This window comes from Cololabis saira, chromosome 15, assembly GCF_033807715.1.
Source record: "Cololabis saira isolate AMF1-May2022 chromosome 15, fColSai1.1, whole genome shotgun sequence".
Taxonomy (NCBI): Eukaryota; Metazoa; Chordata; class Actinopteri; order Beloniformes; family Belonidae; genus Cololabis; species Cololabis saira.
The window spans coordinates 10,931,955-10,949,323 of record NC_084601.1 but is presented as its reverse complement, the minus strand read 5'-3'; the positions used below and the strand labels follow the sequence as shown (position 1 = coordinate 10,949,323).

Genomic DNA, 17,369 nt, shown 5'->3' with positions numbered 1-17,369 from the left:
GATCTGGTCCATGATGAACCAGCCAGAACCCTCAGGTCATCAGGGTCACACCTACTTTCTGTGCCCAGAGTTAGAACCAAACTCCCACCATGCATCAGGGCTACTTGCTTTAAATAGAGGCTGAAAATATTTTTTTTTACTGCTGCATTTCAGTAATCTCCCACAATGCACTGCAACCTTTATTTCTGGCATCTCATTTGGTTTATTCATTTCCGTTTGTCTGTGTATTTTATTCTGCTGTTAAAGTTGTTACTTTTTAATACATTTTGTAAAATGTTTTTATGCCAAAGAACTTTGAATTCTCTCGTACATGAAATGTGTTATACAAATAAACTTGTAAACAAATAAAAGCCGTGCTGTAACTTCTGCTCTAACAGAACAACTTTTAATGTTTAATCTGTACACTCAGTCTGAACGTAAAGTCCCTATTTAACAAAATGTCAAGTTAATCATTGCAATTCTTTTTTTTTTTTAATTTACCATGCAGGATAAAATGCAAATGCATTCAAAAGGCATAAGAAAAAAAAAGAAAGCCTGGATTACAAATGTTTCATGCGGTTCCAGAGCATGAACTTGATGACTCTGCAGACCTTTTGAAGGCGTATTTCTCTATTATGTACAAATTCACCCACAAATACGGAGTGCATGACAGATTACTAAAAGTTGGATTTAATGGAAGTAAGGTCTCTTGCGTGGAGCCGTTTCTCCCCACTGACCTCTCTGTGGACTCGGTAATTACTGAAGTTGATTTCACTGTGTTGCTTTGAATTAATGTTACATGACTGGCTTTGAACAGAGGTGTTTTATAGATGGGGTTTCAGAGCAGGCTCCTCTGTGGGAGGGAATAACGTCCACACTGCTGCCCCGGGATGTTCATAAACTAGTTGATCATGAAATGAGTTAGAATGACATTATATTCAGCTTTATAGAACACTTCTTAACAGGAATACAATAATGGGTTTGACTAGAGTGTACTTTTGTTGTTTTCTTGCCTACAGCTGATAAAATCGGGCAAAGAGAAACAGTTTAACCTTGATAAAACTGAGGGAACGACATAACCAAAAAGGGAATAAATCATCTTGCAAGTTCCACAAACTGGATAGAAAACTTGACCAACACTGAACAAAACAGTGTTGCTCAACAGACTGTAAAAGCTGCAGTTTAAAATGAAGAGACAGATATTTGTGTCTCCTGGTTTAACGAAAGCCGAGAACAGAGTCAAAGTAAATGCACATACAGTATGTGAAGGTTATTCTCTGCTTTATTTTGGTAAAAACAAAAAAACCCACCCCTGCCACTGTCTGACACAAACAAGTCCTTCTCCAACTGAACAGCTTAAGCTACCGTTCGGTGTCAGATCTCAAAACAGGATAAATGAAAACTCAACATAGAGAATTCTTTATTAACATTAAGAAAAGTCACTTAAGAGAACTCTTTAACATTTTCCTCAAATATACATTTGGTACAGACTGAAACAGACACATTATAGTATAACATTCACTTTCTTTTAGAAGACAATATGTGGAAATATGCAGCAAAATAGTTCCTATTAAACAGCAAAGACATCTCAGGTTCTTTAATGACGATTTGCTCCAAGGGAACAGAACATCTGCGGGCTCTTGCTGGCTTTTATTATGGATTTGATTGTGTCAAGACGGTAAACATGATTCCTCTTGAATCTACAGCCCAATTATTTCTAGTTAGCTACCTGAAGACCTCGGCAACATTTGGCAAACAGTACAGCATTGTGTTCACAATTGTGCTCAAGATGTTCTACATAAACACGAGGCTGAAATATTAAAAAATAGAAGATACACCTTGACAACGCTCACAGAAGGCACGTACAGTTTTTGATGAAAAACAAAGCTGGATACATTATTACCTTTAGTTTAAAACACTAGAGCTGTATTTGTACTTAGGGAACAGATGCACTTTGCTAAAAACTCACAGGGGTGTTGGGGTTAGTCTGAGATGACTGCTCAAGTACTGCGAAGAAATGGTCCAAGCTGGTGAAACAACAACAAAAGCAGTAGATTAAATATTTCTGACACAATTCATAAAGAAAGTGTTTTGTTGGGGAGGATGTCAACACCATCTTCCGCACAAGAGCACAGTTGATCCTGAGGTTTGTTTCTTAAGACAACACACAACTACAAATGTATTTTTCCATAAACCGTTAATAACCACAAGCTTTTAAAAACAACTGCAGTATTCGCTACTCAAGTTTCATGTAAATGGACAGAAAAAATAACAGAAAAACACTGTAAACAAACTTGAATGACACTTTAAATTTTCCTAAGTTGTCGATAAATGTTTACTTGAGCTATTGTTCAGTTTTAGGTCTGAATTTGTAATAAAAACGTGGTGCCACGTGCAGCGTCTGAAGAAAAGCAGGACATGGTGACAGCTTTGTGATCGTAGTTAGAGCAGGAATAACCTTGTCAATAGCACGAGTCGGGGTCAAATTACACCATCTTGAGGTAACAAAAAAATCTGTAACAATTAACAGCACTTTAGTTAATGCCTCCTTTTCAAAACTGACATAAAAGTTTAAAAAACAAACAAAAACTACAACTTTTGGTCCTTCAGTACAGTAACTAAGCAGAATGGTGCTTGAAACAACCACTTTACAGAAGATGTAAGATGTTAAACGTTCTTTAAAAGAGAACTAAGGCGTCCAAAGATCATGTTTCTGTGTTTAGCTGCTGCCTCACCCACACAAACTGTGCTTCATCTGTGGAATAGAAGCCGTCAGAGCCGTCTGTGGCTTCTGTGCTTGTGCCAGGTGGACGAGACCGAACCATCAAAACCCTGTTGTGTTCTTGAATGTGAAAAGTCCTGCTCCTTTGCTCATAACTCGGAACAGGAAAATCGTTTTCTCCTCTCTTCCGTTTCTTCATCTTTTATTCATGTGGGAAATGTCCAAATCCTGCTGATCTGCTGCTCGCAGGTTCCCTGATCTGTTCCTTCATCTTCTTTCCATACCACTTTAACACAGGTTCTCTGTTCATTACTCCATCTTTCCAGGGTCGATGTTGTCCAGATCGATGTCCGATGAGGCCACGCAGCACAAGCACAGTTTTTGAGTCAAGAGAGAGATCTTATCTGAAGTAAAAGAAAAAAAAGGATGTTTATGCAGAAATGAAGAAAACTCAAAACATTTTGCCCAAAAAATATATTTCATACAATCAGGAAATGTATTGTACAGTTACAAATGGGCTGGCAGTATAGAACCCTCTACAGAATGCAGACTTTACACCAAACTGGACTATGAAACACTAATCCTAATCCTTTCCAAACTCTTTGATGCCGAGACAGGCCATTTTTACTTGACTGTATTGGAGCTGGTCTGAATGGCCTTGTAAGCTACTTACCACGAAAACATGCAACATTCACAGAGCCTGCCATGTCCCTCGACTTATATCATTATTATATACTTCGTCTCTGAGGGCTCCATCCATCATGAAACTACACATTTACATTAATGATGCAATTAACAAAACCATGTAATAGATGGCAGGCACAGTCACTGCATGACAGCATGTCGATGGTTACAGGGAATAGTCAGTCCTGCACATTCACTGCTCAATTTTCTGCAAATTCACTAGTCCACAATGTAAAATTCAGCAGGTTCTAGTTTAGCAGCTGCTGTTCACACCAAGGAAATGGTACTGCAATTGCTAAAAATGCTAACCCAGTGATGGAAAAGATTTTTTAACCAACTTTACCCCAGTATCAGCGGTAGGCTGAACGATTAATCACATTTGCGATAATGTCACGATATCACAAAAACGTGATTTTAGTGAACGATTATAAGATTGTCACGTGACGCAAGAGTGAGCATCAACTCTTCAGGCTGCGCTTTACTCTGTTGTGCATGGCCTCTGGCTATTTTTCTGACTGTTTTGCAGTCTATTGTTAATTGTGGACCGGTCTGAAACTGGAACAGCTGAAAGTTTGTCTGGAAGAGGAACAGCACATCCATACTGCAGGATTATTTCGGGTTTTTACAAAAAGGAAGATGCCACACGCCAGGTGTTCAGAGCAAGCCGTGCTAACGTTACTACTCCAGGAATAAAACTACAAACTTGTTCCAGCATGTTAAAACAAACAAACCCCAGAGCCATGTACGACAGATGTGTGGCTAAAATGTGGAGCGTAAGTGCGTAAGCCAGACAGGCCAAACACGGGGATCATCGCCCCAAATGTTTGAAAGTGTCGCTGCTTACGAGCGCAGTTTAAAACGGGACGTTATAATCACTCGGTGACCGAGTCTGGGTTCACGACATTGATAAACCATATAGGTGGTACAGAACCACTGCTGAATCCGGAGACACTCATCAAAACCAATGTTTATCATGATTTTTGGTTTTGAATAATTAAATATAAATATTTAATTAATTATTATTATCAATCATTATACTGAAGAAACTCCTTTATGGTTATTTTCTCGCGGTGGGATATTGCATACTACAGTTTACTATCAGAGCTCTGGTTTAAACTATTAATATTCTACTGATGCTGACTTCCTTTTTTTTTCCCCCTCGCGTGAGTCAGAGACGTCATCAGTCTCAGTTCACAGATCAGTATTAAGATATTGGTAATTTACACGTCCTTGAAAAGAGGTGATTAAATGAGAAACGCCACCAGACCTGTTTTAAATTGTCTTTGAGCCGTTCGGTGAGTTTAACTGTCCCAACTGAAATGAAGCAGGAGCGTTCTCTGCTGACACTGAAGCTACTGTAGTTTCTGAATCACAGCCAGACCAAAGAACCGTTCCACTGCATTTTAGAGGAACGAAAACTTAGACCAGAGCCAGTTCAGAAGTCACAAGTCTTAAACTGCTTAAACCAGGATTAAATTAACTCTGGGACAAGTTCAATTTATTTTATTCATGAAAATCTTAAATAGTTTAATTTCACTGCATTTTTATCAGTCCAAATATGACATTTTGTAAAATCTGATGAAAAAAAACTAAAATCTCTTTGTATTAACTTGTAGATTTGTATTACCTTATTTGTTGTGTGGGTAATTTCACATTTAAACTTTATGTCTTTGAGGTAGTAGATGTGTTGGATGGTGGTGTTGAAGTAAAGTGGTTAAAACTTTCTAAAATAAGCATTAGTTATATTATTATTAGTCTGTATGTTGTATTTACTGGCAATTAGTTGAAAAACAATTTTCTTCTCTACACTTACAGAATTAATTTCTGCCATCTCACTTTGTATTACCCCAGAATAAGATAATTTAACACGATAAGTCGTGAGATGAAACTGGAACTTTTAAAAATTATTAATTCGAAAACTATCAAAAACTAAACTGAAATGATCCTGAAAAGAAGCGGTTTTAAAAAGGTAACCTACAGTATGACACAAAATAAAAAGTAAACAATAACTTCTTTCTTACCCATTATTTTGCCAAGAAAGGCTGGCCTGGAGGTGGACGGCAGGTGGATACAAATGTAGTAGATTGGAGCACCGGAAAGCGCCACAGAAATCCCCACCAGAGAGTTCATGGTGTCGCTGTAGAGAGGAACCACCACCAGGAATATGCTGCACATGCAGTAAACTATTGGGAAGAACAAAGACAACTGCGGGGAGCAGGAAGAGGGGAAAAGGGGGACAGAGTACAATGGAAGGAGAAAAAGGACAAAAACAAAAACACATCACTGAAGGTAATGAATGCACAAATGTAAATATGGACTAAAATACATCCCCTAACTGTTTACAAGACTTATTTGAGCTTTTTTGTACCTTCATTACTCTTACTTTCCCAACTGAAAAAAAATAAAAGTAACCAACTGCATGTTTTAGCAAGAAATGGCAATGTGCCATACGCCTTTGTTTACTCAGCAAACATGCCTGGTGAGATACGGACAACAGAAAAAAGAACGTGCACGTTGTGTTCAGTACCTGAAAACTCGCATGAAAGTTCAGATTACAACACACACTACGTTAAGCTTGCAATGCCACAACATTTACTTCCAAACCAGAGATCAACTAACTTTTGGACGAGATGGCGTAGGGACAATGTGCAAGTCTCAGTCTTTCTGGTGGCCGTGTGTGAAAATGCTCCCTGAACAACTCGTTAATAATTTGAACCTGATGAAGCCTGTAATCTTGGAATATACTTGTACATTTAAAAAAAAGAAAGAAATGAACATCAATACTCATTCTGCAATCGTTTTATTACCTTAACAGGTCGGGGCATGTCAGGAGCTTTGATCCTCAGGTAGATCTGACTTGCTATCGACAGGCCGATAAACAACCAGTAATTGAAACTGAAGTAGTTGATCAGCCGGAAGACGTCGGGTACAGTTAAGTAAAACAGAGACATGACACCCTGGGGAAAGACAAAGACACATGGAAGTGAAGAACCTTACGTTTAATGAGACAAAGGGATCATACTGTGACCAAAACAGTTTCATTGAAAAAAAATCTAAAATAAAGACATACTGACATTGAAAAGAAGGGCAGGAATAGGAGTGAAACGCTTAATATGGATCATACAGAGGATATTGGGTAGGTGTCCTTCTCTGGAGCCTACAAAAAACAGCCTGCAGAAAAAACAAACATTGCCAAAAAGTGAAAAGGTCAGGGTTATTATCTATAATTCTTTTTTAGGACATACATTACGTAAACCAGCATTTATAGAAGAAGATCTCCAATGAAGCAATCCAATTTTACGTGCACACTCACCTGGAGGCAGCAATGATGGAGGAGTTGAGTCCTCCGTAGCAGGAAATGGCCACAGAGATGGGGATCAGCCACCGGCCCCAACCCAGAACCTCATCTGCAAACGTCTAAGAAAACATTTTAAAAAGTGCCACTTTAAATATCTATTTGTTGGGAAGTGTTACCCCCCATTTTCTGCTATTCTCCTTGTTAAATAACATTTGCAGCAAGAGTTGGTATATAAAGTCTAAAACCTTCACCGACACTCATCTTTCTATTTCTGGTAGAAATTCCTCTGCATTTCCAGGGTACATTTTGCCTTCACTCTTCAACAGGTATGAATGAAGCACAGTAATCCTAAACAGCATATAAGTTTAATAAGTAACCTCAGCCGCTCAGCTTGCTGCCACAGATTATAGCAGCTGTTGGGGGGGGGGGGGGACTGGAGAGGGTGGCAGCTAGAATTTAAGTTTTGTGATAAAAAAATAAAAATAAAAAAAAAGGGAGCAATTTGGAAAGATCCTGGCCTGTGGTTCCATTTGAATAAATACTGAAGAGTTTAGGAGAGACTATAGGGAGGTTTGAACTAGGGCTGGGCGATATATCGAGATTTTAATATATATCGATATATTTTCAAACTCGATATGGTACGAGACAATATCGTTTATATCGATTTAAAAAAAAAAAAAAAAAAAAAAAATGATTTTGATATAGCTTATTTTGTGACAAATTGACTTGAATGTTTTATTTGAGATTTGCACAAATGTTTTGTTATTTGCACAACTGTCAACCTCAGTGGAAAAGTCTGCCTGTTACTGTCTACATTGTATTAATTGCACAGTGTATTTTAATTTAATTGTTATGCAGGAAAAGGATATTTGTTTTATTTCATTCAAGAAGCATTTTTATTTTATATATGCAGGCAGTTTATTTTTATTTCATTCGTTTATACATTTTGATATTGTGCAGACCTCTGTTAATAAAGGAACCTGTGTGACATTTGGCACGTGGCTTTGTATTAAAACTGACTGTTTTTTTAAGGGTTTGCCTCAGAAAAAAATGAAGCTAACAGAGATGCTATGCTATAATGCTTTGGGGGAAACCCCAATTATGGCACAGAAAAAATATCGATATATATATCGAGTATCGCTATTCAGCTAGAAAATATCGCGATATGACTTTTGGTCCATATCACCCAGCCCTAGTTTGAACTCCCAGCTGAGATCCAGAGCTAGAAGCTCCTTGTGAGTCGACACAGCTGACGATGACAAGACCATGCTGCACCCGTCTCAATTGACATAATTCATTTTTAAAATCTGACAAATCCAATCACGAATCATTCATGCTGTGTCTCTCAGTTCCCTTTCAACAGAGCACACAGCAGGGGCTTGTTGACAGAGCATTAGTACGCCATAACAATGAACGTAAATTATTATCGAATATCACTGACAACAAGCTTAGCTACACTTCTTCCTCCACCAGTGGTCTAATCGTATCATGAACTTCCCCCTGTTCCTGTGTGGGAGCACTAACGTCTTTAGCTGAATGAGCGCTCGGCCATCTCGACTTCTACAGTCACAGATAACCAAAAGGATCCACTAAAACCAGATGTGAGAGCCAGTGGCTGTCGGCCAGAATGAAAGAGAAGACGGTGAGACAGGAGGGACAGATCTATAAAGCTCAGCAGATACAGAGATAATTGATGAGGTTTAGGCATTAGTATGCACATGGTCATGCTGGTGGATGGAGAACTGCATCTGCTTTAATGTCCGAGAACATTGAGCCCGACTGACACTCACCACAGCAACAGCTTCACTGTTGAGTACTGTGTCAGCGTCCATGACAACGTAGTAAGCTATATTGGTCAAGATGTAGATCACTGTGACAATGGGCATGGAAATAGCAATGGACAAGGGCAGATTCCTACAAAAGGAATATAAACATGGTTGACAGGTTATTATGAGAGAATTATGCCACGTTAGTTTTAAGGTAAATAAAATGTTATGTCATTAGTGAAGTAAAGCAAGATTTAGAATTGAGCTCATTGTAAAGTCTCAAATAGCTATGTTTGTGTACCTTTCTGGGTTCTTGATCTCCTCTGTGATGAAGTTGAGCGTGTCCCAGCCAGAGTAGGAGTAAAGGGCTGAGTAGAGAGCCAGGGCCATGTCACCAGGGTCCAGCTTAGAGCCCTTGAACGAGTCTTCAAAGTTCTGGTCAAAACCTATTTCAATAAAACTGTTTTAGAGTTTGCCATCCCAAGCAAAGTTTCTTTTAAACAAAGCATTTTCTATTAAATCACCCAGAAAACTCCTAATGTGGCAGCACTCCTGGAGGTTCCCTGATGGAGCCCTCCACTTGCATTTAAGATGCAATAATGTACCGATATTCTAATCATCAGCTCGGGTGTAGCTAAAATTTCAACACATTTAAATCTGTAACCAATAGCAGTTGTCCAACTTTAAGATGCAACAGGTTCTAAGCCAAGACTGAAAAGTAGTCTGGCAGTAACACAGCTGTTCAAGGTCCTATGATATCATACCTTGTCCTAGTTTAACCAGGCCAGTGATGATGATGACGATAAGAGCCAGGACCTTGGCTACAGTGGAGATAACCTGAAGAATAGCACCCCATTTCACTTTCATACAGTTAACAGCCGTCAGCAAACCTGGTGGACAGAGACAATAAACCAGCAGGTAAATGACTCTACAGAATATGAGCATGATAAACACACTGGCAAAGATGAATACCATTCCTGGATTTAGTGAATGTGTTCAATAAAGGACCTTCAAAAACAAAGCTTTGAAAAAGTACTATGGTCTTTCATGTTAAGACATTTATTGTAGAGACTTATGAAAAAGAGAAAAGAAAGGAATCTGCTCTGAAGCGGTATGACCATCTAAGATCTCACGAGTGAGCCTAGAACCGGCAGAACCAGTTTCATCGTCAAGATAGCACAGCTGGTCTGCTGGTAGCACGTTCAGTTACACAGTGTTTGAGTAATACAACTGGTTGTCTCAATGAATACACAATACTCCTCAAAAAAGCTTCAACCTTGCATACACAAAGTTGAGTAGATTTTAAGTAAAACTGTAAATCAACAGGTCCTATGTGTTAGTAATGCACGTATCCTTTTAATAGCAAAACAAACTGGATCAAAAAGCTGTGTTTCAGCCCCCAAGACAACACAGAGTCATGTTTAGTTTAATATGGTTTGGTAACTTTTTCTAGAAGGAGCAGAAGAGGTTTTTACTTCACACCTAATTTCTGTGCAACATTTTATTTATATAAGTAGTAGTTGAATAGCAGTTCAAGTTAATCATTTACATACAAACAGAAAAATGGGAACCCAGTTGATTTATTATAGATTTATTTATAGTTATCAGAGCAGATGGATTGCAAATATTTGGTGCCTTTTATGAGCTTAACACTACTAGATTTAGTTTGCATATCAGTAAGTTGTTTCTGGTGGTGCTAATTTTAAGGCTGCCCTCATTGTGTGTGAATCTTCTGACCCCCACAGATCCACTGTGACAGATCCAAGGTGACACTGGATTCTACTGCAAAAATACTATTTGAAAAAGCTCTCCAACACAATCTTTCCCAGCTCTAGTGTGTCTCTTACTTACTTATCTAAATAAACTCTGCCAAGTTAATTGAAACGGCACACATTTTTACTTCAGCTATTTGTCCCCCCAGAGGGGCAACTGGTCTTGTAGAACAAATAACATTAAGACTTGGGTGTGACTCCCATCCCCGTTGTGTCCTGTGACAACTGTGAATGCCTTTACAGCACTGTCACACTTGAAAAAACGGCTCACAGGGGCATCTAACAGACTCAACATGGAGGTTATGTCCCCTGTCCTGTATAACAAGGACAAATCCCCCTCCCCCCCCGTGGGTTATAGGTTAAATCATGTAAAATGACATGTGAGTGAAAGCCTTACATATGATGGCAGCAGCGAGGAGGCGAACAGCGTAATACGGGGCCATACACGTGGGGTAGAAGGGCTGGACCATGTAGCTGGAGAAGGTCAAGGCTATCACGGCCTGACAGGCTGGCTCCACAATCAACAGGGACGTCCACAATCTAAATTGGAGACGACAAATGATTTGCTGTGACCTTGTGTGACATTTTGACCTTGATTGTAATGAATGCAAGACTTCACATGCTAGCGACATCTGATCTCAGTACAGCTTAAGCTTGAGTTGCAAGTGACAATAGTATACACAATTAGTGGAACATTACTGGAAGGAGCCAACAAACGGTATAAACTTGATCTGTTAATTTTTTTGGCAAGCTCAGAGGAGAAAACCTGTAGTTCAGGTTCTGGTGCGGTTTAAAAATCAGGTTTATTGTGCGCCCGTTCTGAGATAAAAAGTTTAAAGAAGTTACAACCAATGGGAAAACTACATACCGAATAAAAGCCAAGAACCCTCCAAAGGCTTCCAGAATGTAGGCGTAGGAAGCTCCAGATTTACGGATGGTAGTACCAAGTTCAGCATAACATAACGCTCCAAAAACAGAAAATATCCCTCCAATAGCCCACACTACCAAGGATAGGCCAAAAGAGCCTGTATACATAAGAACTCCCTGCAGGGCAACAGATGAGAGCAGAGGGTTGGTATAAGCATAGGGGGTTGGGGACATTATCACATGTTATTAAGCTCCTTTATGGCACTGAGAAAGCCGTTATTGACAAACAAAGCCATGAGGAACCAAGTTCATAAAGTGTTAACTGTAAAGTGTCAATGCATCCAAAGCCTTGAAAAGCTGGAACCCTTACCTTAGGTGAGACAAAGATGCCAGAGCCAATCATATTCCCCACAATGAGACAGACCCCATGAAGGAGGGAAATCTCCTGCTTCAGCCGTACCCCACCTCCCTCAGAGGCCGTGTCTACATCAGCAACCATTCTGAGGAATGTATGGCTTTAAGCCTACTCAACTGAGGTAATGAAATGATAAAGGACAATCTAGCTGAAAGAATGCGAAAGAGTACAAAGGTGGGGGTTAGGTGTCAAGGAGAGGTTAGGATTGTGGCCATCTCAGCCAGTGATTGAATCCAAGGTGTTTATATCCAGTGGTATAATCTGCAAGAAGAAGAAAATAACATAAAACAAGGATGTAGAGTCTCATTAAAGTGTTTTACACACAGTGATTCTGTTAGGATGACATAGGTCAGTGGTTCCCAAAGTCGAGGGGGGGATTTTGGCTTCACCTGCCCAACGGTGGGTAACGAAGAGAGACCGCAGTCTGTTGCGCAATAAATAAAAACAGTTACACTTGAAGTAATTACGGTGCAAATGTGGCTTGTTGTATTTAAAAGAGGTTAAAGTTTTATTGCAACGTGTAATTTATTGCAGTTTACTTTTATTTGTTCAATTGTTGTGTCTAATTGGAGGGGCTGTAAGATGTGCTTATAATATAAACTACTGGGGGCCCACCAGAAAAGGTTTGGGAACGACATTGACATAGGTGATCCGTGTACAGTATGTCACTTAACCATAACTTAAAGCTTCATTTAGAAATGCCTTCAAAGACCTGAGAGTTTTCTGTTCAACCTTTAGCTGTTCAATAAAGTCTTATGTTTCAGCTTTCACGGAACTATGTTATTGGAAATAAGGTCCGACCACATGGTTTTCATATTAACTGGAGAAAATGATTGGATTTTTTCATTTTCATTTCTCTAAATTCCATTCTTGAATGATTAATTATATACATTTATTTATTTATGGTCCATCAATACGTTTCATTGTGAACGATTACAGTTAATATCAGGCAGGGAGTAGGTGTAAACTTCAACCTTGAGTAGAAGTTGCAGCTAATGAGCTGACATCAGTGTTGAAAACTTTGACACCTTGCCACTATATGTTCAGACCGTCGTAGTGACTTCAGATGTCTTTGAAAACCTTTGTAGACTCACTCTTCTCAGCAAGCAGCCCATGCTGCCGCAGCCCCCTTACCCTATACCAAAGCGTTCTCAGTCCTCTAGTAGCCACTCTCGGCTGCCCTACGAAAACACAAAGCTGGATGGTCTTGAACTGGCCCAGTGCAATTGGATAATAAAATGTGATTTAAAAACAATTCTAGCAGTTCGCAAACAAGTGTGTAAGAGGAGGGATGAAAATCAGCACCTCCAAATCTGAGATCATGGTTCTCTCAGTCAGAAAAGGGAGGAATATCCACTCCGTTTAGGGAACTCAGTGCTGGCTCAGGTGGAGGACTTTAAGCATCTCAAAGTTATTCTGAAGACTGACACGCGGATCTGCAGTAAAGCGGACTCTGTACCAGTCTGTTGTGGTGAAAAGAGAGTTGAGTCGAAAGGCAAGGCATTCCATTTACCGGTCGACCTGCGTTCCTACCCTCACCTACGGTCAGGAACTGTGGGTAATGACCGAAAGAATAAGATTTTGGATACAAGCGGCTGAGATTAGTTTCCTCCGCAGGGTGGCTGGACTCTCCCTTAAGAGACGGTGAGAAGCTCAGTCAACCGGGAGGTGCTCAGAGGCAGCCGCTGCGCCTCTACATCAAGCGGAGCAAGATGAGGAGGTTTGGGCATCTGGTGAGGATGCCCCCTGGACGCCTCCTGCTGGAGGAGCTGGCAGGGGAGAGGGAAGGCTGGGCCCCTCTGCTTAGCCTGTCACCCCCCCACGACTTGACCTTGGATGAGTGGAATTTATTGGATGGACAGATATAATTTTAATTGGCGTTTAGTCAAAACAAAATTAGGAGGGTTGGAATTGTACACATTAAATAAATAAATACATCTAGAGCATTCATTTACATTTCTAAACATATTTTCTGGGTTTTTTTAACTCCTTTTTTTTTTTAAATCGTTCCTATGACTTTATTCGTTTCTCCTACAAAATACATTACACTTATTAATATTATATACATTTTAAAGCAGATAGCTACCCTCCTTACTGAGGAGTTGGCAACACTGGCATAAACGCAGAGCAAACATGAAGCATTTTTCTGCATTTTTCTTTTAAACTTAAGAAATATTTAAGCTTGACAGTGACTGCAATGCTACAGCAGCTTCTCCTGTTTGCAATTTTAGAAAGTTTTTTTTGTTTTTGTAGATTGCCAAAGTATCAGATCAGGACTCACTATCAGCCGGTACTCGGAATCAAAGGACTCGGGCTCGGTAGCAAAGAAATCTGATCGGTGCAACCATAACAAAATACAAATAATTCTGTGAATTGAAAACTTCATAAAAGTTTAACACTTTTTTTTTTTTTTTTTTGGTTTTTGTGGCACTAGTGGCTTTAGTAAGTAGGTAGACCGGAAACGGGTAGAGGGCGGAACATTGCAGCACACTTTTAAAACAACAACATAACCACCATCACAACCTCTGAAGTCAAACCACACTGACATGTACTACCATTTCTTAACAGGTCTCAACCTAAAGTTTCTATTTATCTGATAAATGACATGTCACAAGTCTTCAAAATGCCCACTGTAGTCACCTGAATTAATCAGATGTTGAGAGCAACTGATAACTACATTAGCCAATCTTTTAACACAAACATCAGTTAAATGATTACCATTTTTGAGAATACTGACAGACTGAACCTATCCTTTAAGAGAACAATGGTGTGAGATAAAACGCATTTCTTTTTTTATTTGTACTTTCGAAACACACATTTGTTTTGCATTTTATTTCTATTTTTCAATTTAGCCTGCCGTTTTGAAGTTTGTAGATGCATTTACTTATGATTTCCTCTGCATTTGTCTGATTTTACCGTGAGAACTGAATCATCATTGTTAGTTACAGACCAAGTACCCAAAATGACATTTGACACAGTAAGTTTTACCATCTTTGTCCATCACTACAAAACATTTGTATCAACGGGTCAATAAGAACAGGCCCCATGTGGCCCTATTACATCAATGAAACTATGGAAACATCTGATCTGCATCCTGAAGCAGCCAGGTTGACACAACTTCATCAAATATGTTTGTTTATACATACATACATACATACATACATACATACATACATACATACATACATACATACATACATACATACATACATACATACATACATACATACATACATACATACATACATACATACATACATACATACATACACTTTAAGGACAAATTCAAGCACTTTATCGCTGGGGTAAAATATCTACAAGAATATATATACTCATAATTAATTTTTCCGCTTTTTATCACAATTATGTACATTGCTGTAAACATCTAGTTATGTTTCTTAATAGCAAAATGTTTAGAAATGAAAAGAGAACACAAAATCTTATCCAAAAAAAAGGTAAGCCACTTGGCATTCTTCAGGCACACAAAGAGACAAAGAGAGATCATAAATTTCTATGTTTCAAAATGTGTCACCTATCTGCAAGAAGTCTTGGTTTTCCATCTAATTTAGCAGTCAATATTAAAAATAATCACACAAAAACTTCACTTTCAAACTTCAATTCAACTTCAATAATTTCAAGCACTTTCAAGCACTAAAATTCAAGCACTTTTCAGGCCTTGAAAACACAACATTGAAATTCAAGCACTTTCAAGGATTTCCAGCACCCATAGGAACCCTGTACACACACACACACACGCACACACTAAAGGCTGATTGATTTATGGTCTGCGTTACACCGACGCAGAGCCTACGCTGTAAGTTACGCGTCGACGCGCACCTCTTAACGCAGAACCATAATTCAGCTTTAAGTTGACATTCACAGTCGTGCCATGTTGTACCTCCACTAGAAACCTAAAAGTTTATGAACTACAGACCAAGTAATAAAAGTATGATTACTAATAAATCTTTAAAAAGGGAACTTTGAGCGTGTTCTTTACATTTCCATTTCTACTGCCTGCAGCATCGTTTTCACACGTCGACTAAACCGGTCTGGTTGCGTAAAGGATGGATATGGAAACGTGGACGCTGGACGCTCGGGTTAACATTTATCATCAATGTCAGCTGCTCAAATGAGACCTTTAACCCCATATAATTTAGTTATTCACGCTCGGATCCACGGAAACCCATCATGTGCTCGAGTTTCCTTTAATTAGTGCGCGTCGTTGATGACTTGCGCAAGACAGGGATAGCCTGGTTAGCACTGGCCTGTTATATGGTCCTAAAGGACAGCGGGGAGGTCAATAAAATAAGCTTTTCCAAATATGAATGTCTATTCACTATCTTACACAAGTGTCTGTCTGAACAACATCCGCCTTGAAGGCTGATTTATGGGTCCGCGTTAAATCGACGCAGAGCCTACGCCGTAGGGTACGCGGTTACGCGCAACGTACGGTTGCGTTGGTGTAACGCGGGACCATAAATCAGCCTTTAACTTGCTGTGCAGAGCTGCCACGCAGCTAGCCGCGCTAGCCGCCGGTGATGTCCACATGATGCTGTGGTGAAGCAGAAATACTCTCACGGAAGTCCTCCACGTGTTGCTCTTTAACAGCCAATGTCACCTTAAAATCACCCGAGAGGACATGCGTGGATGAAACAGTAGAGATCCTGGTTTACCTCGCTGCTGCTCCAGTGAAGCGTGCACCATCCCGTGTGTGTAGAAGTGTTTGTTTCTCCAGCAACTTGAGCAGACGTCAGTCCAACATCTGCCGGGGCTCCTCCTCAGCAGCAGCAGCAGGGATGGTTGGCTGGATCCACCCACTCACACACCGGCGGGCAGGGCCGGATTATCCTTATACTGGACCGGTGAGCGGCCAGGGGCCCCAGCCAATGAGAGGGTGTTCTGACATTTTTTGCTGCTTTGCCAAAAAATGCTCCCTAATGGTTTTCTACATTTGTAGAGCTACAATTTTACTGTGTTTTACTCCCTAGACCAGGGGTCGGCAACCCAAAATGTTGAAAGAGCCATATTGGATCAAAAACACAAAAAACAAATATGTCTCGAGCCGCAAAAAATGAAAAGTCTTGTATAAGCCTTAGAATGAAGGCAACACATGCTGCATGTTTCTATATTAGTTAGAACTGGGGGGAGATTTTTTTTTTCCATTATGCACTTTGAGAAAAAAGTCGAAATGTCGAGAAAAAAGTCGAAATGTTGAGAAAAAAGTCAAAATTTCGAGAAAAAAGTCGAAATGTCGAGATTAATGTTGAAGTACAATCTCGAGAAAAAAGTCAAAATGTCGAGAAAAAAGTCAAAATGTTGAGAAAAAAGTCAAAATTTCGAGAAAAAAGTTGAAATGTCGAGATTAAAAAAGAAAGGAAAAAGGAAGAAAAAAAGAGAAAAAATTGAAAAAAAGAAGAAAAAAAGGAAAAAAGAAGAAAAAAAGAGAAAAAAAGGAAAAAGGGGAAGAAAAAAAGAAGAAAAAAAGGAAAAAAGAAAAAAAAAAGGTCAAACATTTTTGAAGAAGCTCCAGGGGCCACTAGGGCGGCGCTAGAGCCGCGGGTTTGCCGACCCCTGCCCTAGCCCACTTCTTTGCCCCCAAGTGGTCCTTGTCTCTTGCCAGGCCGTCATTGTAAATAAGAACGTGTTCTTAATGACCTGTCTGGTTAAATAAAGGCCAATGACTGAATGAATATCAAATAAAGCGATATAATTGGGGGTTTTTTCTCTTTATCGTATAATGTTCACAAAGTGTAATGCAATTCATGTCATGGATAGTGTATTTTGAAGGATCAAATACTCAACATCCCATATTATCCATTTTACATGGTGCAAGAAATGATTGGTGTGACAGTCAAACTTTGAAAAT

At 39.5% G+C, this 17,369-nt stretch overlaps 1 protein-coding gene across 1 annotated transcript; it reads right to left on the bottom strand.

Annotated features, from left to right (window-relative positions):
* Positions 1-1,259: 1,259 nt before the first annotated feature.
* si:dkeyp-120h9.1 (Y+L amino acid transporter 2-like) lies at positions 1,260-16,285 on the bottom strand. Its single transcript, XM_061742450.1, has 12 exons — positions 16,177-16,285; positions 11,459-11,764; positions 11,090-11,265; positions 10,619-10,761; positions 9,214-9,339; positions 8,751-8,895; positions 8,474-8,597; positions 6,699-6,802; positions 6,460-6,556; positions 6,193-6,342; positions 5,407-5,590; positions 1,260-3,105 (listed from the first exon to the last, which is right to left on the bottom strand). Exons 2-12 carry the CDS (start codon positions 11,585-11,587, stop codon positions 3,011-3,013), a joined length of 1,473 nt encoding a protein of 490 aa, XP_061598434.1. The 5' UTR covers positions 11,588-11,764; positions 16,177-16,285; the 3' UTR covers positions 1,260-3,010.
* Positions 16,286-17,369: the final 1,084 nt, after the last annotated feature.

Excerpts from the sequence above, each read along its gene's own strand:
- si:dkeyp-120h9.1 (XM_061742450.1), bottom strand. The coding sequence starts at position 11,587 with ATGGTTGCTGATGTAGACACGGCCTCTGAGGGAGGTGGGGTACGGCTG. Across the intron at positions 8,896-9,213 it reads CCTGGTTAAACTAGGACAAG|GTTTTGACCAGAACTTTGAA; the intron begins GTATGATATCAT and ends TTATTGAAATAG. Across the intron at positions 6,803-8,473 it reads ACAGTGAAGCTGTTGCTGTG|ACGTTTGCAGATGAGGTTCT; the intron begins GTGAGTGTCAGT and ends ATGTTTTCTTAG.